Source organism: Panthera pardus, unplaced genomic scaffold, assembly GCF_024362965.1.
Source record: "Panthera pardus isolate Hobbes unplaced genomic scaffold, ASM2436296v1 HiC_scaffold_22, whole genome shotgun sequence".
Taxonomy (NCBI): domain Eukaryota; kingdom Metazoa; phylum Chordata; class Mammalia; order Carnivora; family Felidae; genus Panthera; species Panthera pardus.
In genome coordinates, this window is record NW_026526788.1 from 29,117,998 (window position 1) to 29,140,330 (window position 22,333).

A 22,333-nucleotide genomic window follows, 5' to 3' on the forward strand; every position below is an offset into this window, starting at 1 on the left:
ACTTGCTAAAAAATCCCGATTATTAGTAATGTAATAACATGTAATATAATAATGTGTTTGGTGTTCCTCTGGGTTTCTGGCACAGAGCTCCTAAAACCCTTGGAATTTCCTGAGTGCAAGGGGTGAGAGGAATATCTTTTGTTATTCATAATAAATCCCTTTCAACCACACCTCAGTTTATGCTAATGAGATGGGAGTTGGTTGCCAGAGGAACAAACCTAGAGATTAAAGAGTCAAAACTGTCAGCTCCACCCCCTCCCCTCTACCTCAGGGAAGGGGAGAGGGGTGGGGATTGAGCTAATCACCAACCACCAATGATTTAATCAATCATGCCTACATGATGGAATCTTCATAAAAACCCTAAACAAAGGGGTTTGAAGAGCTTTTGGTTTGATGAACACCTGGTGCTGGGAAGGTGGTTCATCTGCAGAGGGCATAGAGCTCCATGCCCCTCTCCACATTCCTTACCCTATGCATCTCTTACATCTGGCTGTTCCTGAATTGTACCCTACATAATACATCCAGTAATATAGTAAGTAAAGCACTTACTTGAACTCTGTGAGCCATTCTAGCAAATTCTCAACCCAAGGAGGGGGCCATGGGAACCGCAATTTATGCCTGGTTATGCAGATAACACAGAAGGCCCAGATTTACAACTGAGAACTGAAAGGGGTAGTACAATCTTATTGGGACTGAGCCCTAACCTGTGGAATCTGCACTAACTCCAGGTAGTTAGTGTCAGAAGTGTTTTTGAGTAGAGAGCAACAAGTTTTCCTTTATTAGGATATTTTAATCTAGAAGATGGGAGCCCTGAATAAGAAAGCAGAAACCTTGTCTCAGTTCAAAAGCAAACAGTAAATTATAAATTAATAAATTGGTCAACGTGACTGAATTTCCCAGAATGCCATTACTCCAATCACTCTAGCTGCAAAAATTACTGTTGGCATTATCATGCAATAATTGTACTTACATGACTATTGTAGAGTTCTTCTAGAAGAGCTAAGGATGTAATGGACTTGGATCGGCAAACTTCCTCCTCTGTGAATTTCTGGATGTCTAGATGTACCTTCTGAGTCTGACCCAAACGCAAAAATCCTATTTTAAACTTTGCTAACTTCAAAAGAATATTGTCAACAGCAGAGTGTGTATAGCTGGTCAACAAAACACTAAAGCCACAGGCATAGAGAATTCTTACCTAATAGTGAATAAAAGAAAGGAAAATAGCATTATTTTTAATTCCAGATAATTTTTAACATGCTTATGTTTTTCAAACAGAATCAGAAAACTTAATAGTTAGGAAGCATATCTTAAGAGCTGAGCCAAGGTAACTTTTTATTAAGTTAAAATGATATGTTAATAACATATTATTAGTGATAATAAAATTGAATAAATATGAACTTTGAATAGTGCCTTGCACACAGTATTAGTTGATAAATATTTGTTGCCATCATTTTGGTTATTCTAAAATTAGCACAGAAATTTACTGACATGGAAGGAGAATACCAGAAAAATCTATTTCAACCACTTCTATATAATTTATCATTTTGATTTACTTTATTGTTTAATGTTTATTATTAAATATTTATATTTATATATTTATATACATTCTATAAATAATTATATTTATTTTATAAATATTATATTTATAAATATTTCATATTTACACATATATTTTAAAATTTTTAAATATTTAAAATTAAATAAATAAATAAAATTAAAATAAAATAAATAAATAAAATTAAAATAAATTAATTAATTAATTAAAAATTTTAAAATATTTAAAAATGTGTAAATATAACATTATATTTATAATATATAAACATATATATTATATAATATTTAAATATATAAAAATATTTATATTTATATATTAAATATTTATTATTTTTGAGAGACAGGAAAAAAGTGTGCACACATGCACGCACATGCAAGCAAGGGAGAGGCAGAGATAGGGAGACAGAGGATCTGAAGCAGTCTCTGTGCTGACAGCAGAGAGCCTGATGTGAAGCTTGAACTCACAAACCACGAGATCATGACCTGGGCCCAAGTCAGATGCTTAGCCGACTGAGCCACCAGGCATTTTTTAAAGGGAAGGAAAACATACAATGACATACATGCCACCAACAGAAAGAGATCTCAGACAATCCTAAATGCAGGAAACCTACAACATGATTACAATTTTTTGTGACTTAGTTTTTCTATTTCTCCTGTCATTCTAAAAGGTTAATTTGAAATGAAGACTTGATTTAAAATTCAGCCCTTTTGGGGCGCCTGGGTGGCTCAGTTGGTTAAGCGGCCGACTTCGGCTCAGGTCATGATCTCACGGTCCGTGAGTTTGAGCCCCGAGTCGGGCTCTGTGCTGACAGCTCAGAGCCTGGAGCCTGTTTCAGATTCTGTGTCTCCCTCTCTCTGACCCTCCCCCGTTCATGCTCGGTCTCTGTCTCAAAAATAAATAAACGTTAAAAAAATTAAAAAAAAAAAAAAATTCAGCCCTTTTGATAGCAGACATCACACTGTCTGAACTGAGAAGCTGATTTAAATACTTAGTTTCTAAGCAAAAGAATAATAACCTTACGAGAGTACATATGGTAGTTGTTTTTCCTGTTCCAGGCATGCCCACGATGAGTGTGTAGTCTTTTGAAAGAAGTACCTTTTTCATTGCTTGCCTCTGAGGTTTATTCAAACCTGCATTTAAATTTTAAAATAATGGGAAAAAGAATGTTGGATTTCAGTGAGCAAATTAACTAGAAGAAAAGTAGCCTTGGGGTGACTGGGTGGCTCAGTCCATTAAGCCCCGTCTACGGCTTAGGTCATAATCTCACAGTTTATGAGTTCAAGCCCCACATTGGGCTGTGTGCTGACAGTGTAGCCTGGAGCCTGCTTCAGATTCTGTGTCTCCCTCTCTCTGCCTCTGCCCTGCTCACACTCTGTCTGTCTCTCTCTCTCTCAAAAAAGAAAGCAGCCTCTATTCAAGTCTGTTCTTCAGTACATCTGTTTGTCTCTTTCTTTTTCTTTCTTTCTTTCTTTCTTTCTTTCTTTCTTTCTTTCTTTCTTCCTTCCTTCCTTCCTTCCCTCCCTCCTTCCTTTCTTTCTTTTCTTTCTTTCTTTCTTTCTTTCTTTCTTTCTTTCTTTCTTCCTTCCTTCCTTCCTTCCTTCCTTCCTTCCTTCCTTCCTTTTTTAAATGTTTATGCATTTTTGAGAGAGAGATATAAAGCACAAAGAGAGGAAGGGCAGAGAGAAAGGGAGACACAGAATCTGAAGCAGGCTCCAGGCTCTAAACTGTCAGCACAGAGCCCTATGAGGGGCTTTAACTCAAGAACTGTGAGATCATGACCTGAGCTGAAGGTAGATGTTTAACCGACTGAGCCACCTAGGCGCCCCCAATAGGTCTTTTCAAAATAAGAAAATGTGACAGTGATGTTAAAGTGTATATGTAAACTGTTTCCTAAGAGAATCTGTCCAAAAATTATAACTGCAAGTTAAATAACAAACACGACAGACTATGACATACATTACATTATAAATACAACCAAGAACAGTGGTAGAAGACATGCTCATTATCACATACCTTTCAGAATGCAGGCAACTGTATCCTTTGCATCATGTGGAAGAACAGAACTGAGGTAGGATATAAACTGAGGTTCACGAAAGTCAATGATCAAATCTCGAAGTTTCTGACTGACAAGGAAAAAAAATGCTTTTAGTAATATTCCTTAGGAAAGTGGGGGTAAATTTCAGATTTATTCATTGTTACAAACCTGACACGAGTATTTTCCATCAATTTAGAAAGATTTCCTAATGGGGTATCTATATCACAATTCTTTTCTTCCTGGTCCAATCTGAACAAAGTTGATTCTGGGAGTACTGACAAGTTCCTACAACAGCAAAACACATGTACATAAATGTTTTTCATTTAACACGGTCAGTCTATGTAAGAAATACACTGCTGTCTGCTAAGAGTAAATGGGCCAGAATAGCTATTAAAAATGGCTACTAGGCCCTAAAATTCATACTTGCCAATCAGAGACAATATAAGAAGGGTGAACTGGCAGGAAAAGAGAGAAAAGTAGGGTACAAGACACTAAGGTCAAAGCAGTTAATCAGGAACCTACATCTGCTGACAATTCACTAGGCCTTGCTTTACAGTCTAGCCTGGGCTCACCACCCCCAGAAGGATCCTGAACACATGGCCCTTCTCTCTTCTAGCCTGGAGCACAGGTCTCTTTCCTGATGCCTTCTCCCACTCTTCCTCCAGCTCCTCAAACCCTAGGGTTCCTTCCATGGTCCTGTATACTGCTCTTTCTTAGAATTTCCCTTTGGTTCCAAGCCCTTATGTGGCTCTGACCTCATATTCCTCTTCCAACTGGTTGCTTACCTAAGCTTCAGGTTTGGATATACAGCAGGCAGCAGTATCTTTCCACGTGGCCAAACCAAGGCTATGAAACTGAATATATTCAAAACTGAACAAATCTTCATCCCTGCTGAACCTGATCTTCATTCTGTGGTTCTGATCCCAGTTAATAGCACTTGCTTCTATACCACTGCTTTATCCTTCCCTCTCCCTTAACCTCACCCTCTTCCCAACCTGCATATTCAACCAGCATACATTGTAAAAGGAGAAAATGAAATGGTGAGAGCTCAGAATAAGCTTCATAGCTGACAAAGGGGGTCTAGCCTGCCTGCCATTCATGTGGTTGTGAGAACTAGATCAGATTATGTCCACATAAGCATTATAAAACAGAATATGCTAGATAAATGTTTGGCAGTTTGGTAGCTCCTCAAAATATTAAACTCAAAATAGTGCATAGCCCAGCAATACCACTGGTAGGTACCTACAAAGGAAAATAAAAAATATATTCACATATGGGGCGCCTGGGTGGCTCAGTCAGTTGAGCATCCGACCAGCTCAGGTCATGATCTCACAGTTCGTGAGTTCAGGCCCTTCATCGGGCTCTGTGCTGACAGCTCAGAGTCTGGAGCCTGCTTCAGATTCTGTGTCTCCCTCTTTCTCTCTGCCCCTCAAAAATAAAGAAAACTAATAAAAAAATATTTAAAAAATATATATATATTCACATAAAAATTTGTATGTGTATATTTATAGCAACACTAGCTATAACACCCAAAATGTGAAAACAAGTCAAATGTCAATCAGCTGATAAATGGAGGAGCAAAATGTGGCCTATCCACATAACAGAATATTATTCAGACATACAGAAATAAGGTACTGGTAAATGCCAAAACTTAGATGAACCTCATAAACATTATACCAAGTAAAAGAAGCTAGGCAATAAACAACAACAACACATATTTTGATTCTATTTATATGAAATATCCAGACTAGATGCATCCATAGAGACAGAAAACAGAATAGTTGTTGCCAGGGACTGAGGGGAGATAGACTGCTTAATGGGAATGTTTCCTTTCAGGGTGATGAAAATACTAGATAGAAGTGACAGTTACACAATATACTGTGAATGTATTAAAGGTCACTGAACTGTATGTTTTTAAATGGCTAGTGGTTAATTTTGTGTTATGTGAATTTTACATTTTTTTTAAGAAAAGGGAATGAAGTGGGGCACCTGGCTGGGTCAGTCAGCGGAGCATGCAACTCTTGACCTAGAGGTGGAGAGTTCAAGCCCTAGGTTGGGCATAGAGATTAGTTAAAAAAAAAAAAAAAAAAAAAAAAAAAAAGAAGGAGTGGGGGAATGAAGTATTGACATGTGCTACTCCATGAAGATGAATCTCAATAACAGTATGCTACGTGAAAAATGCCAGTCACAAAAGACCACATATTGCATAATCCCATTTATAGGAAATGTTCAGAACAGGCACATTTAGAGAGACAGAAAAGAAACTGGTGACTCCCTAGTGTAGGGGGTGTGAATACCAAAGGGTACAAGGGTTCTTTCTGGAGTAATGAAAATATGCTAAAACTGACTTTGGTGATGGCTGCACAACTCTAAGGATATACTAAAAACCATGGAATTGTATACTTTAAACGAATGACTAGTATAGTATGTAATTTACATGTCAATAAAGCTGTCACCCACCCCCTCCAACGGAACTTTTCATTACCTGTCTAATAAACAGGTTACTGATGTCATGTTAATCTCCTTCACATATCCCCTAGACAAAGCAAACAGTGTTCTCTCTTCTCCACTTAAAATAACTCTATCACCTGCCATTAGATTTGTGATAGGCATGGCACCATTTTTACGTTGAAAATTATGTAAATATTGCCCATCACAAACTGCCTTTACACGTTCTGTTCTAATCAGGTTTCCAATGCAGTTGCCACTCTCTTCCCTATGAAACAGAGAGAAAGAGAAAAAGCTTCCATTTACATCATATATATAAATACTGTATTTGCATTTTTCCACAATTTACTTGTTCCTCTGACCCCTGGAAGTTATAATGGTAACAATGAGTCCATCATTTTTACATTTTCTACAATCTACATTGAAGTGTTAGAAATGCTAAGGAAACATTCGGTTAGTTTTAGAATAATCTCTCACCAAACCATCCCTAGACAAGTGCTAGGAAGCACATCCCTTGTTGCACCCACAGGCTGGTTTCTCTGAACAACATGTATCAGCACTTTGAACTCTGAACAATACCTCAACTTCGTATGCTGATACATGTAACATTACAGAAAACAAATGGTAATAACGTTTCCTGAACCTGATGTGAAGAAAATAGTGCCTATTTCTTTAGTATTTATAAAAGGATTTGTAATTATTCTTATTAAAATAATGGCAAGCAAACTGATAATTCCACTGTTTCTAAGAGATAAGTATTAAGCATTTACAATCTCTCAGGCACTACTATTAAATACTATACAACTTCAGAAGCTTGTTGGCATGTACACTTGACATATTCACTATACTTATGGAGTCTATCAAAAGCTACTTACACTTTATCCACTGTAATGACTCCTTGTGTTAAAATTTACTATTAAGAAAATGATTCAATTATTTCTAAAGTCACATTAAAATCAATATTCATTCTCAAAAGTTATAAACAAGTAGATCAAAAGCAACTAAATACTAAAGAAAAATACTATGTAAAGATAACAAAATTACTTATTTATAAGCAACTTGTAAAAAAAATAGATATCACAAAATGACTGACCAACTTTAGAAAATTTGAATCCATATTTATAAGCAACTTGTAAAAAAACAGATCTCACAAAATGAAAGATGGACCAACTTTAGAAAATTTGAATCTGTATCAGAACTTACTAAATATATAAACTTTATAAAATACTAAGTGAAACTTCATTAACTTGTACTCTACTAGGATGCTAAAATTCACCTAATGATATATTAAACTTTATGCTGTTTTCAACGATAAACAAGGACTTACCAACAATTATTAAAATAAGATTTCTCAAGTCATATTTAACCTACTAAAAGTAACAATTGTGCTCTACTTAGAAATAATTCCTTCATAGCCATCTAGAGTTGGCATGAATATATGAAACTGCACATCTCTGAAATGTTATTACATATCCTGACATTTTTCCAAATGTCATCCCGTTAGCTAATATAAGTTACTGACGTTTTACTGTATTAAATGGACCACTCACATTTCTGAAGCAGGTATTAACCATATATGTTGGTGATTCTTTTTATTATCCTTTGATTGTGACTCCAGGGTTAACATTAGACACCAAAGGCTGAAATACTCCAAGTGTGAAAGCTTCAGATGTTGGGTTTCTTCTTTTATTTTGGGCAGCATGCCAATCGGGACTGAACTGTCATCCATCTGTTGTTCAACTGCTCTAAAGATATAGCTCCAAGTCAGAGATGTATATAAAATATTAGACTGGCTAGCTATAAAAATGAGGCTATTTCTAAAATAAGCACATGTATATGATGATCACCATAGCTTATAACCAAAGCTCCTAATTTTCGTTAAAAGTCATTTCAACATGTTATAAGCAAAATGGCTTTTTATAAAACAAAATGCATAAGAAACCCAGTACTGCATTATTTTGCTTTTAAGGACTATCACCCTAACTTAAGTTTGGGATACTCTAGTTTTCATTCCTGTATGTAGCAAATCTTGGCTTTTTATACAATTGCATTTCTCAAAATCACAATATTGTACATCCAGCTCTGTATCATAAGAATGTCAACATAAAAATATAGAGAATTGTATGGAATATAAATTCTGCTTAATACCAATTTTGGGATTATTATATAGAAATAAATGTTATAGAGGCATACAAAACATAAAGAATAAAATAAGATTTCTTCTGCCTTTAAGAGATCATTTATTTGATAAAATACTTTTAAAAGTCCTTTATGGGGACCTGGGTGGCTCAGCTGGTTAAGTGTCTGACTTCAGCTCAGGTCATGATCTCAAGGTTCGTGGGCAGCCTGGAGCCTACCTCTGATCTGTGTTTCCCTCTCTCTGCCCCTCCCCCGCTCACACTCCGTCTCTCCCTCTCAAAAATAATAATAATAATAAACATTAAAAAAATTAAAAAGTAAATAAATAAAAGTGCTTTATGTGGGAGCACTTGGGTGGCTCGGTTGTGTCCAACTTCGGCTTAGGTCATGATCTCATGGTTCGTGGGTTCGAGCCCTGCAAACAGTTCTGTGCTGACAGCTCAGAGCCAAGAGCCTGCTTTGGATTCTGTGTCTCCCTCTCTCTGGCCCTCCCCTGGTCACGCTCTGTGTCTCTCTCAAAAATAAATAAACATTTTTTAAAAAAGTCCTTTATGTGAATAGACTGAATTAGAACTTTGGACTTAAACAAAAGAACTTTGGTCTTGCTTTGATATTGTTTCCTACTCTGTATTTACATCTAACTACTTTTTTGTGTCTTTCAAGATTTCCACTGGCCTACGAAGGTCCATAAGACACCTAATAAACTCCCCATACATAGAAAAATACACATATAGGCACCTGGCTAGCTTAGTCAGTAAAGCATGCAACTCTTTATCTCAAGACTGGAAGTTAGAGCCCCATGCTGGGTATAGAGATCACCTAAAAAAAAAAAAAAATCTTAAAAAAAGAAAAGAAAAATAGACATCTATAAACAAAACAAGTCTGTTGAATCATACCAAAAGAAACAATTTCCCTGTTTTTAACTAGACAAGGCATGAAATTAAAATAGCAACTAAGAACTGGAAGATTTCTTAAATATCATTTAAGAAAAGTTACTTAGAATTCCTATACTAATTCCCTTTTTCTCTTTTTAAGATTTTTTATTTTGGGGTACCTGGGTGGCTCAGTCGGTTGAGCGTCTGACTTCAGCTCAGGTCATGATCTCACGGTTCGTGAGTTTGAGCCCTGCGTTGGGCTCTGTGCTGACAGCTCAGAACCTGGAGCCTGCTTCAAATGCTGTGTCTCCCTCTCTCTCTCCCCCCCTCCACTGCTTGCACTCTCTCTCTCTCAAAAATAAATAAACATTAAAAATTTTTTTTAATTTTTTAAATATAAATTATTATTTTTTTAATGTTTATTTGAGAAAGAGAGAGAGAGAGAGAAAGAGAGAGGACATCAGTAGGGGAGGGGCAGAGAGAGAGGGAGAAAGAGAATCCCAAGGAGGCTCCACTGTCAGTGCAAAGCCCGATGTAGGGCTCAACTCCACAAACAATGAGATCATGACCTGAGATGAAATCAAGAGTCAGATGCCCAACCAACTGAGCCACCCAGGTGCTCCAAAGATTTTTTATTTTTAAGTAATCTCTACACGGGGTTCAAACTTACAACTTCGAGATCAATTCGCATGCTCCACCAGTTGAGCCAGCCAGACGTCCCTTAACCAGATTCCATTAAGTCCTAAAATTATTTCATTTCCCCAGAAACTATTTGCAGCAAAAATAAGTAACCACTTTTGGAAAAAGCTTAGAATGCATTCTATTATTCCCCAAGGAAAAAGGCTGCTTACAAAATATGAACTGTGCTTTTATTCCCCCTACTCTCTTCATTTTAGGAATACTACCCACAAAGAAAAATAACTAAAATGAAATCATCAATGCCAGACCATACAACAAAGTTAAATCCTTTTAAGTTGAGTAAATACTTAACTGGAACGAATACTTTTGGAAGGCAATGTTTTTACCTGCTATAAAGAGCACAGTTGCCAACATGTGAACAGTATTTACAAGTTTGCTCTTCCTCAATTATTTGTGGCAAAGGAGCAAGGTTTGTCTTCTCCTTTCCAACAGAAGATTTGCTAATACGGTTAGACAAAGAGAATGCCATCTGGTTTCTTAGCCTTAATAATTCTATGGGGGAAAAAGAGGGGTAGTTTAAGAATTAAGTAAAGCTTATTACATATCCTTCTCACATAAAGCTTTCAGATTTAAAAACATAAAATAAACAACATTCGTATTTCCCATGACACTAGAATAACCACTGTTAACAAATTGGCATATATTTCCTTCAACTTTTGCTCACTTGATAAGTTCTTTTAAACAACCATATATCTCATAAACAGTAAATATTGTGAAGTTGGTATTTATAATTAAATTTTAAGGATGAATACAGCTATCTAGAATGTCTCAAATATAAGACAGGAAGCTTAAAATAAATTTTTGAATAAAACTTTAAAAGGTTAATGTTTTCATCTATACAGTATATTGTTCAAATTCTTTTAAAAATATACCACAATCAATCAATCAGTGAATCAATCAATCCACAACTACACATTACAACCTGTATTAGGCCTAGCAAATATAGTGGATACTGCCAGGTATATACACAGATTGCCAAAGGTTAAAGGAAAAAAACAAACAAACAAAACCCAGGGAAGTAAATTGAGAGAGAACAGCTCAACCTCTTTTATCAAGATGTTTGGCGGGCACAGGGTACATGTGGCCAGTCTTGAGGTAAAGGAGCAGGCCGGCCTCTGGATCAGCTCTCCTCTCTTGACTTAGCAGTGTGTACAGAACAAGCTGTGAAAAAACATTGTACATTTTGTCAAATAAAACTTGAGCTCTCATATTTCCATGCATGTTTAGCAATCAACACATATTGTAATTTTAAAATCAAAAGGTCAATGAAATTATTTCCATTTTGAAAACAATACAAGGCAAATTAGTAGAGGTAACAGGATAATTCAATGACAAATATTTAATTTCCACAACATGACCACTGTTTATACTTCTCAGTTTTACACCAAAAAGAGATACATAGAATTTTTCTTAGTAAATATTTAGATTTCCAATAAATTAAAGAGGGAAATTAAGCAAACTATATTTCACATTCTGAAGTTAACAGACTTTAGACACTATTTTCCCTGTTTAAAATAAGTGAACTAAATAAAATAAATAAAATAAGTGAACTAAACACAAAAATGCGTATTACTTATGTCATAGTTACTGGGACAACTAAGTGAGACTAACTCTACAGCGTTCACTGCTTTTTGCAGAGCATGAGTCATTATTAACTGCGTTAAATTTATGTGGTGCTCTCCTGGGAAACCACCTAAGACAAGTTAGAAACAGCTGGTTTACAGTTCATGAAAACACCTTAGCAGTAATGGCAAATCATTCAGTCACAGACACCCTACTAACAAGTTAGCTTGTTTTCCAAGAGATTTCCAAGATGAAAATGTTGAATGATTTGTCTTTAAATCATTCTAAAATACCAACACCAGTCATTGTAATTAACATGCCTACATAGGTCAAATTATAATTACATTCTTGTTTTCTAAGCTATATTTAAAATATAATGGGGCACCTGGCTGGCTCAGATAGTAGAGCATAAGACTCTTGATCTCGGGCTTGAGTTGGAGCCCCCCATTGCATGTAAAGATTACTTAAAAATAAAATATATATTTTAAATTTTATTTATTTTGAGAGAGAGAGCATGCACACAAAAGCTGGGGAGGGGCAGAGAGACAGAGACAGAGACAGAGACAGAGAGAGAGAGAGAGAGAGAGAGAGAGAGAGAGAGAGAATCCCAAGCAGGCTCCTGGCTGTCAACACAGAACCTGATGTGGTGCTTGATCCCAAATCAAGATGCCCTTACATAATATCCTGATGAAGGGCTGTTGCTTCAATATTTGAGCCTATGAAGCATGTTTTGGGAGGCAGTTTTACAAACATACTACTCGTGTTCGTGTTCCCTGATACAGCATAGGTACCAAATAAAACTTTTGAAAAACTTTTTTAAATTAAAATGAATCCATAAGTGACAGGGTAGAGCCTTGGGGCTGTAGACCAAGGGAGTCATCTGAAATTGTTTCCTTCTGTGCTATTTTTCCCTCCAAAGGAACTGAGGCAGAAGGAAGGAATATAAAGAACTCTGATGCTGGAACTTATTAGAAGGGAAAAGTATCTGAAATGACATTTTCTTATATTGTAACAAAAGGAAATTGGGTTGAAATTTTACAGTATTATTATAATTCAACTGTATCACAAGTTAAACAGGTTTTTTCTTTTTATAAGCTGGTTTAGATATATAGCTCCATATAATATTTTTCCTTTAAAAAATGTGTTTTGGGTGCCTGGGTGGCTCAGTCAGTTAGGCATCTGACTTTGGCTCAGGTCATGATCTCATGGTTTGTGAGTTTGAGCCCTGCATCAGGCTCTGTGCTGACAGCTCAGAGCCTGGAGCCTGCTTTGGATTCTATGTCTTCTCTCTCTTCTGCCTGCCCCCCACCCCCCGCCCCCATTCATGCTCTGTCTCCATCTCTCTCTCAAAAATAAATAAACATTACAAACATTTTTTTTTTTTTAATGTGTTTTAGGGGTGCCTGGCTGGCTCAGTCAGCAGCGCATGTGACTCTTCATGTCAAGGTTGGGAATTCAAACCCCATGCTGAGAGCTTACTTTAAAAAAATAAAAAATTGGGGCTCCTGGGTGGCTAAGTTGGTTAAGCATCTGACTGGCTCAGGCCATGATCTCATGATTCATGGGTTTGAGTCTCACATCAGACTCTGCACTGTCAGCACAAAGCCTGTGTGGGATTCTCTCCCTCCTTCTCTCTCTGCCCCTTCCCTGCTCTTTCTCTCTCTCAAATAAATAAACTTAAAAAAAAAAAAAAGACAAAAATAACAAAATTTAGGGGGGCCTGGGGAGCTCAGTTGTTTGAGCATCTGACTCTTGATTTCTGCTCAGGTCATGATCTCATGGTCCATGAGATCGACCCCACATGGGGCTCCGTGCTGAGTGTGAAGCCTTCTTGGGATTCTCTTTCCCTCTCTCTCTGCCCCTTCCCCACGTGCTCTCTCCTGCTCTCAATAAATAAACAAACAGAAAAAAAAAAAAAGAAAAAAGACATGAGTTTTGGTAACATTATCCATTTATAAAGACTTTCCTTAAATTAAGTTAGTCTATAACATGAGCTTTTTCTGCATTACCAAAGTGAAACAGTCAGATCTTCTAAGAGGGGATATATATGTCTTTCCTCATCCCCAATACCTATATAACTCAATGGTTTACTATAATTTCTTCAATGTCTCTTTTTTACTTTTTGTTGTTGTTAATTTTAGAGAGAGAGAGAGGGAGAGAGAGAGAGAACACACACGCATGACTAGGGGAAAGTGGCAGAGGGAGAGAGAATCATAAGCAGGCTCCATCTTCTGCCCAGAGCCCAACCTGGGGCTCAATCCCACGACCCTGGGGTCATGACCTGAGTGGAAATTAAGAGTCAGATTCTCAACCCACTGAGCCACCCAGGCGCCCCTCCTTCATTCTTGAATAGTGAATATGCAATATAAATTCCAATATTTTTGTTTGAGCCTTGCTCTAATCATTTTCCTCATGTTTTAATACAAGAAATACTATTTTATTCTTAAAATTCTTCTTGTAGCTTCTCTTCTTGCAAAGATAAAAGTTTCAACTGACTAAAATTAATTATAATTAATATTCTTTGTATACAATAATATTCTTGAAGGTAAAGTCAGAATGGCAACCTTAGAATGTCTTTGAATCTTGACAACTTTAGATGCTAAAATGCTTTTATATTTCTCTTCCTTTTAGGAATCAAAAGTGATTTCAATCAAACTTGTCATTAAAAAAAAAGTAAAATTTTCGGTCACATGTTCATAGAACACTTTTTTTCAAATCTTTGACTTCAAAAACAGTTTTTCTTATATCTTGGCATGATTTTCCTTCCTCAAGAGAGCTTTAATCTTTAATTAATTTAATCTTTAATTCATTATTTTAGCCATTCCTGTATTGCCAAAGTGAAAAGTTCAAGTCTTCTAATAGCAGAAATCTATTTTTTCCTCTACCTCCAATATCTGTAAAACCCAATAAGGGGTGAAACACCAATTCCCAAATGGAAAAGCTTGCATGGGAACATTTGGTGATGGGTATACAATTAAGAATGGTGAGACAGATTTAATGAGAAAAAGTCCCTTTAATCACTGATTAAGTATTTTGAATCTGAACAGTACTTTATGTAAAATCTGTTGAAACTAAAAAAAAAAAAAAAAAAAATCTGCTGAAATATCATGTAAAATTCCAAGGGCAAAAGGAAATTTAAGTTATATTATAAATGCTATGTTGTTATATTATTTATTCCCATAATATATATTATACCATAAAAATACAATAATAGTACTATCTTTTAGTTTTACCTTTGTTGGTATAAAACTGTCTAGAACATAAATAAACTTAAAAAAATATTTGGGGCATCTGGGCTCAGTCGGTTAAGCGTCCAACTCTTGATTTTGGCTCGGGGCATCATCTTGCAGTTGGTGGGTTCAAGCCCCACATTGGGCTCTGCACTGATAGTATGGAGCCTGCCTGGGATTCTCTCTCCCCTTGTCTCTCTCTCTGCTCCTCCTCCACATGTGCGCTCTCTCTCTCTCTCAAAATAAATAAATAAGTTTAAAAAAAAAACAACTGTTTAGAATATGCCACAGACTGCCAATGTGGAGATGGGCAGAGGGAATGAAAATAATGAGAAAATTGGGAGGGGGGGATGGGCTAAATAGGTAAGGGGCATTAAGGAATATACTGAAATCACCGTTGTACTATATGACAACTAACTTGAATGTAAACTTAAAATAAATTAAATGAAAAATAAAAAAAATTTTTAAAAAGAAAATAATTAGAAAACAAAATAAAATTTCATGTTAATTGCTTTAAGTCATTATAAATAATATAAATTCCAGATCGTTTTGAAAGACAATAAAAGACTGTTGGGTTTATACATACCTAATACAAATCCATATTACTTTAAGATTTCTCAGAAACTTTAATACGCTAACATGCATCATTACATCTTCAAATATACTTGGTTTCTGCAACTTTTATGACCAAAGAATTATTTTTTTAGGAGTATCTGTTTCATAGTTTGGCAGCATAAACTTGGCAACACTGGCCTACAAATTCAGCTATCATATTTCTTTGCTGGGGAAAACTTTCTGCTATAGCTATTTATACATTTATAAACAAATTGAGTACTCTGGGTACGTCCCAAATTGAAAAGGACTGAGGGGCTCCTGGCTGGCTCAGTTAGAAGAGCATATGACTCTTGAGTTAGGAGTCATGAGTTTGAGCCCCATGTTGGGTATAGAGATTATTTAAAAAAAAAAAAAAAAAAGTACTATATGAAACTTAAATAACAATTATACAAATTGAACCAAAATATGTAAGCAGACCTACATTTTTTCAGACCTATTTTTTTTTTATTGTTTTAATGTTTTATTTATTTTTGAGAGCGAGAAAGAGAGGGAGACAGAGTATGAGCGGGGAAGAGGCAGGGAGAGAGGGAGACACAGAATCCGAAGCAGGCTCGAGGCTCTGAACTGTCAACACAGGGCCCACATGGGACTAGCACCCACAAACCATGAGATCATGACTTAAGCTAAAGTCAGACGCTTAACCGACTGAGCCACCCAGGCGCCCCAAATATATGTATTTTTTAAATGTGTATTTATTTTGAGAGAGAGTGCAAGTGGAGAAGGGGTAGAGAGAATCTCAAGCACGACACACGACTTGATCTACAAACCATGAGATGACTTGAGCCAAAATCAAGAATCAGACACTTAACCAACTGACCCACCCAGAAACTCCCAATTTTCTTATTAAGACTTATACCCACCTGACTACGATGTTCAACAGAATTTAATTCTTTGCCAGTTTTAAGTTCCAAAGGCATTATCTTATATTTCGTTTTATATCCTCGATGTATTTTCACACCAACTGTGACATCTATTTTGCCTTTCAATCCAAACCTAGGGGACCAAATGCTTTCTTCAATATCCAATGAATTTATGACTTCAATATTACATGTTGAATTATTGTTACTACCATCACTTGGCCTAAAAAACAAAACACAAAAATACTTAATTAGAACACTTAGCTCGTTTCTCATATGCTGGCATTAACTTCATTTTACAACAGAGAATGTGGGGATGGGAAACCATCCACATACCTTTATAGCAGTGATTCTCAAAGTGTGGCTCCTAGACTGGCAGCATCAGCATCACCTGGGAACTTGTTATAAAAGCAAATTCTCAGGCTCCACTCCAGACCTACTCAATCAGAAACTCTCTAGATGAAGCCGAGCAATTTGTTTCACAAACTCTGCAAGTGATCCTGATGCATGCTCAAGTTTGAGAACTGCTATCCTATAGCCTCTAACTAATGTAAATTTTCTTAATGTTTATCATCTATCCTTTTCAGTTCATTTCTACTACAATCTTCCTAACTTGGGCCTTTAAATTCCCCAGTCCTAGATTACTACAGAAGTCTATTTAGACTATGGAAGCCACAATACCAATCTGAATATTCTGGTATACAATTATTACACTGATTAATATAAAATGGCTTGAATATGGTTGCACCCAGGGTAGCAAAGGTGTGTTGTTCATTAACACCATATTAAACTGTGTATGAGCTACCTTTCCCCATCACCTATGCAGTGTGTGTCTTGATTATCCAACACTTCACCGCTATACTCCCCACAACTATCTTCAAAAGGACCTCATGTGCTCCTACATTTCCTCATTGTTTTCTTTACTTAATCATTAAATGAATCCATCTCTGTCACTATCAATATTTAAAACTAAGTACTCAGCATTGTTGTTTGTATTACAAGAGGTTCTGAGTTTAATATCTTAACTGTTAAAAAAGCCAAGAGCACAGGAAGGAGGAAAAAAAAATCTATAAACATCAAAGGAATTAGGGGATGAAAATAACTTTCCAAGCCTCTTATACTTTTCTTAGATCTAAGATTTATTTTCAGAGCAGTAAGTTATTCTTCAGGAGAAAACTCAGATAAGCACTAACTTTTATTAATCTTATTTCAGACTCAAAGCCAAATAAGATATTAAATCTAATGGAAATCTTACATGAAAAGGAAAATTTTTCTAGTAATAAAATGTAGTTTAAGGGCACCTGGGTGACTCAATCAGTTAAGCAGTCTTAATTTCGGCTTGCGTCATGATCTCACGGTTCGTGGGTTTGGGCCCCACATGTGGCTCTGCAATGATGGTGCAGAGCCTGCTTGGCATTCTCTCTCTCCCTCTCTCTCTGCCCCTTCCTGGTTCACAGGCTCACTCTCTCTCAAAAAAAAAAAAAATTTTTTTTAAGTATTTTATGACATATAAAAATTGAGATTTATTATAACCATCAGAATACATGATTTAGTTGACTCTGGTTTACTAATTTTATGTTATTTATTTATATCAGCAGCTATTTCTTAACAAATGAGAATATTTTTTAAGAGAAAAATTGCCACCTTCAGTAACTTTTTTAGCTGTTTCAGGATGCTTCAAATATAATCTCCAGATATGTATGAAATTCAAGAAAGCTACAACTTATCTGAAATTTCTTAAATATTATTGTTTTCTCTATCCAAATGTTATCTGATCGTGTTATATATTCAAATATGCTGTGAAATAACACAAACTTTATTATTCACAAAATGTTACATATATACTTAATAGAAGATAGGTAATGAAACTGTTAATGTTGCTAATAAAATTCATTCCCCTAGAAGAAAGAGTAATGTGATTTTATACCTAAATCTGTGGAATAAATGACAGTATTTGAATTCAACTACTATGATTTTAATCAACATAATGCTATAAAACTCCTTCAAGAAGGACCTGATGGAGAATAGAGTATCATGAAAATGAAGAAAATATACATTTACCACCAATTGATGAGAAAGTTGTCTCTTTAAAAGGCTTTTAAAGGTCTCATTCTTGGGATGCCTGGGTGACTTAGTCGGTTAAGCATCTGACTTTGGCACAGGTCATGATCTCACGGCTTGTGAGTTTGGGCCCTGCATCGGGTTCTGTGCTGATAGCTCAGAGCCTGAAGCCTGATTCAGATTCTGTGTCTCTTTCTCTCTCTGCTCCTCCCCCGCTCACACAGTCTCTCTCTCTCTCTCTTTCTCAAAATAAACATTAAAAAATTAAAAAATAAATAAATAAAGGACTCATTCTCTGTGCTATATACTAAATTTTTTGTTGTCGTTGGTTTTGTTTTGTTTTGTTTTTTTAAAGACTGGCTATAAACTGCTGGGAAAAGGGCACAAGCTAAAATACAGAGGAGCGCCTTCTTCACAGACATATAAGATTCCATTAGAAATAACTGAGACAAAGAAAAATCTTATACCAAAACACAGAGATGAGAACACTGAGCTGGGAATCTTGATTCCTACTATAGACTCAACTCCATCACTGTTTTTCATATAAAACCTAAACAAGTCACACTACATTTCAAGTCAAAGACAACTCTGAATCCCACCCTTTCCCCAGCTTCCTGATATACTTCTTCCAGCCTACCAAATCCCTTGTTGATCCATCCTAATCCCTCAGCCTCCTTTGATGGAGTCTACTCATCTCCCCCTCTGTCCTTACATAGCACACCCTTACCTCCCAGAGTTCTGTGCCTCTTCTGTTGCCCTGCATGTTTTCTTTGAGCAATGCCCTCCACTCCTATGTTTTCAACTACCAGCAACAGAGTTTTGGAGAGAGTTAGTCTCCCTGTAACACTAGTACCTAGCATAATCCTGAGCACAGACACAGCATACGGAATACATGTTTGCTGAATAGGTTAAGTCCATGAGTCTATGAGAAAATGCAGCTTATGACTGCAAAAACAGTAAGTTTTAACCAAAAGAAAAAAGATGGAGACAAAATGCTAAAACAATTAAAGAGTAAAAGAAAAGCTAATATCTGAAACAACCATGAAAATGGATATTCACTACAATTTTAACTTTCAAGCAAATTTAAAGGACTCCAAAATAAACAAGAAAGGAAAAGAAAGGTGTGTAGTGAGGGAGGGTAAATAAGGATAAAGAAACAATTAGGAACAAGAGAAATCAAAAATTCAGCTTGTAATTATTACAGAAAATCAATAGAGACCAGAATGACAGAAATACTACAAAACAATGCAAGGAATCAAGAAAAGAATGACTACTTAATAAACACTTAGTTGTTTATCACAATGAAGACTAAAGTACCAAGATCCATGCCCTATCCTAGACACAGGCAATCTGCTCCAAAGAAATAACAAAGAATGAAGCATTTATAAATTTATAAAAAACACTACAAGGAGAGGCTGGGGGTTGGGTGGGGGACACCTGGGTGTTGGACTTTGGCTCAGGTCATGATCTCACGGTTCACAAGTTCGAGTCTCACATCAGTCTCGCTGCTGTCAGCACAGAGTCCACTTTGGATCCTCTGTCCCCTTCTCTCTGCTGCTGTCCAGCTTGCATGCACTCTCTTTCTCAAAAATAAATAAACATTGAAAAAAAACAAAACACTACAAGGGGGCACCTAGGTGGCTCAGTCAGTTAAGCATCCTACTCTTGATTTCAGCTCAGGTCATCATCCCAGGGTCGTGGGATTGAGCCCTGGAGTCTGCTTAAGATTTTCTCATTCCTTCTGCCCCCCTCCGTGCTCAAGTGTTCTCTCTCTCTAAAAAAAATTAAATTAAATTTAGTTTATTTTTAAAGTTTAATTTATAAATAAATATATATTTCAAAAATCAAAAAAATAATAAATAAAATAATATAAAAGTCTAAATCCTGGCAAACTGATTGTGGTAATGGTGCACAACTCTACAAATATACTGAGAGTCACCGAACTGTAAATAATAATAATAAAATAAATAAAAATAATTAAAATCCTGCTGGCAGATATAGGATTTCTTAAATTATCATTTTTTTAAAGCTTATTTATTTATTTTTGAGAGACAAAGAAAGAGGGTGAGCAAGGGAGGGGGCAGAGAAAGGGAGGGAGAGAATCCCAAGCAGGCTCCATGCTATCAGCACAGAGCCCAATGCAGGGGGAAGAGCAGAGAGACAGACAGGAAGAGAGAATCCCAAGAAACTTCTGCGCTGCCTGACTTGGGGCTGGATCTCAACTGTGAGATCAAAACCTGAGCCAAAATCAAGAGTCTGACACTTAACCGACTGAGCCACCCAGGCACCCCAGACACAGGACATTAAACATTACTAGCAACCTTCTAAAATGATTACAAAATTCTCAGAGAATTCTAGCAATATGTAAAAGGTTATAAAATTTCTTAATATCTTTGATGAAATAGTCCACTTCTGAGATTTCAATGCCAGGAAATAAGTGTTCTCATAGTCAACCCTTCCACTAGTGTACCCTCATTCCTTGTCCATACTCAAGACATAACTGAACTCTCCCATCTCTCAGGATGAATTCTGCCTTCTCTGTGGAACTCTCCCTGTCAGCATATGAACATGTCATACTTCCCATCTTCAAAACAACAGCAAATCTCTCTTAACCCCACATGAGCCTCTGCCTACCATTCCATTTCTGTGTGTTCTTTCATAGAACAACCTCTCAGTATGGTTGTCTAACTCCCTGTGTCTAAATCCTCCTCTACCAGTCTCTCTTGATGCCCTTCTAAACACACCTGCTCCCCTAGAATCACTGCTGACTATTCTTTCCCTTTTACTCCACATCCAATCCAAAATCTATCAGTTCCACCTCTCAAGTCTGACCAAAATCCAACTGATTCTCATCACTTCCACAACTCTCACTGTGGTCTAAGCCACCAGCTTCTCTTACTTGGATTCTTGAAAGAGCCTCCAAATTGGTCTACCTCTGCCCTTATCCTACATCATAGTCCCAAAAAAGCAGCCAGAATGAGCCTTTTAAAAGTAAATCTGAGCAATGCATAAACTAGTACAGAGGTTAAGTCACACAGCTAAATTGTGGCAAAACTGGGATTCACATCTGGTCTCAGTATCTCCTTTTTTCTTTATTAAAAAAAAAAATTTTTTTTTAACGTTTATTTTTGAGAGATAGAGTGCAAGAGGGGGAGGGGCAGAGAGAGAAGGAGACACAGAATCTGAAGCAGGATCGAGGCTTAGAGCTGTCACCAGTGCCTGATGCAGGGCTTGAATCCATAGAAATGCAAGATCATGACGTGAATCTAAGTCAGACACTTAACCAACTAAGCCAACCCAGTCACGGCTGTCCTTTGAACCAGGGAACTTTAGACAACAAATTGATCAAAGGAACTGACGGTTCCCAAGATTTCTGTTGCACAAGTCTTAAACAAGTTATTCAGATCACAAAATGTCCTGAGATAAAATACTAAGAATATTGAAAAAAAAAATTAAGAATATTAAGAAAAAGTTAAGAATATTTACATGAATGGAAGCCGTGCCTATTCAAAAAAAAAAAAGAAAAAGAAAATGTTGCTCATTTAAAAAAAAAAAAAAAGTTAAATCAAAACCCTCTGTGCAAACTCTCCAGTGGCTTCTTATCTAATCAGAACAGCAGCCAAAGTCCTGACATGGCTTCTTCCAAGGCCCCAGGAAAGCTACTTCTGCTCCTTCCTGTCTCACTCTGCTCCGGCCACCCTGGCAAGTGTGCATCACCCAGGGCTTTTACCTGGAACGTTCTTCCTGGAGACAGCTGCACGGTTACCTCCTTGATTTCCTTCAGGCTTCACCTCAACACCAGCTTATTACAGAGGCCTTTCACAACCATTCAGTGGAAACATGTCCCACCACCACCACTACCAACTCCACTTTCCTTCTCACATTATTCCACACTGCATTTATCACAATCCAGTCCCCTGTTATTTACTTGTTCAGTAGTCTAGAAGCACCTTGAAGTCAGCTGCTTTTTTTTCATACGATAATCCCAGCACATAGAACATCATTACTTGGCACATATTAAGCATTCAATAAATATTTGTTGAATGAGTAAATAATGAAAGAGAAAAAAAAAGTATTACCTATTATCAATGCTACTTTAAGGGGGAAAACAATAAAATCCCAATGTCAAACAGCATTAAATGGTTAAACGCAGGATTTAAACATAAAGCACAAATCCACAGGACAATCAACAGATGACATAGTCCATATATGATAGTAATAGAAATATATATGAAATTAGGACCCCCACAATATTT

At 36.5% G+C, this 22,333-nt stretch overlaps 1 protein-coding gene across 2 annotated transcripts in view; it reads right to left on the reverse strand.

Annotated features, from left to right (window-relative positions):
- DNA2 (DNA replication helicase/nuclease 2) overlaps window positions 1–22,333 on the reverse strand; it is a 56,501-nt gene that overhangs the window by 20,517 nt on the left and 13,651 nt on the right. For both annotated transcript variants that reach the window (XM_053888533.1, XM_053888532.1), the window contains exons 6-14: window positions 16,020–16,239; window positions 10,795–10,912; window positions 10,078–10,243; window positions 7,589–7,783; window positions 6,076–6,306; window positions 3,759–3,875; window positions 3,569–3,678; window positions 2,571–2,685; window positions 971–1,190 (exon numbers count right to left, since the gene is read on the reverse strand). In XM_053888533.1, coding sequence (XP_053744508.1) covers window positions 971–1,190; window positions 2,571–2,685; window positions 3,569–3,678; window positions 3,759–3,875; window positions 6,076–6,306; window positions 7,589–7,783; window positions 10,078–10,243; window positions 10,795–10,912; window positions 16,020–16,239 — 1,492 coding nt within the window. The remainder of the gene's footprint in view (window positions 1–970; window positions 1,191–2,570; window positions 2,686–3,568; window positions 3,679–3,758; window positions 3,876–6,075; window positions 6,307–7,588; window positions 7,784–10,077; window positions 10,244–10,794; window positions 10,913–16,019; window positions 16,240–22,333) is intronic.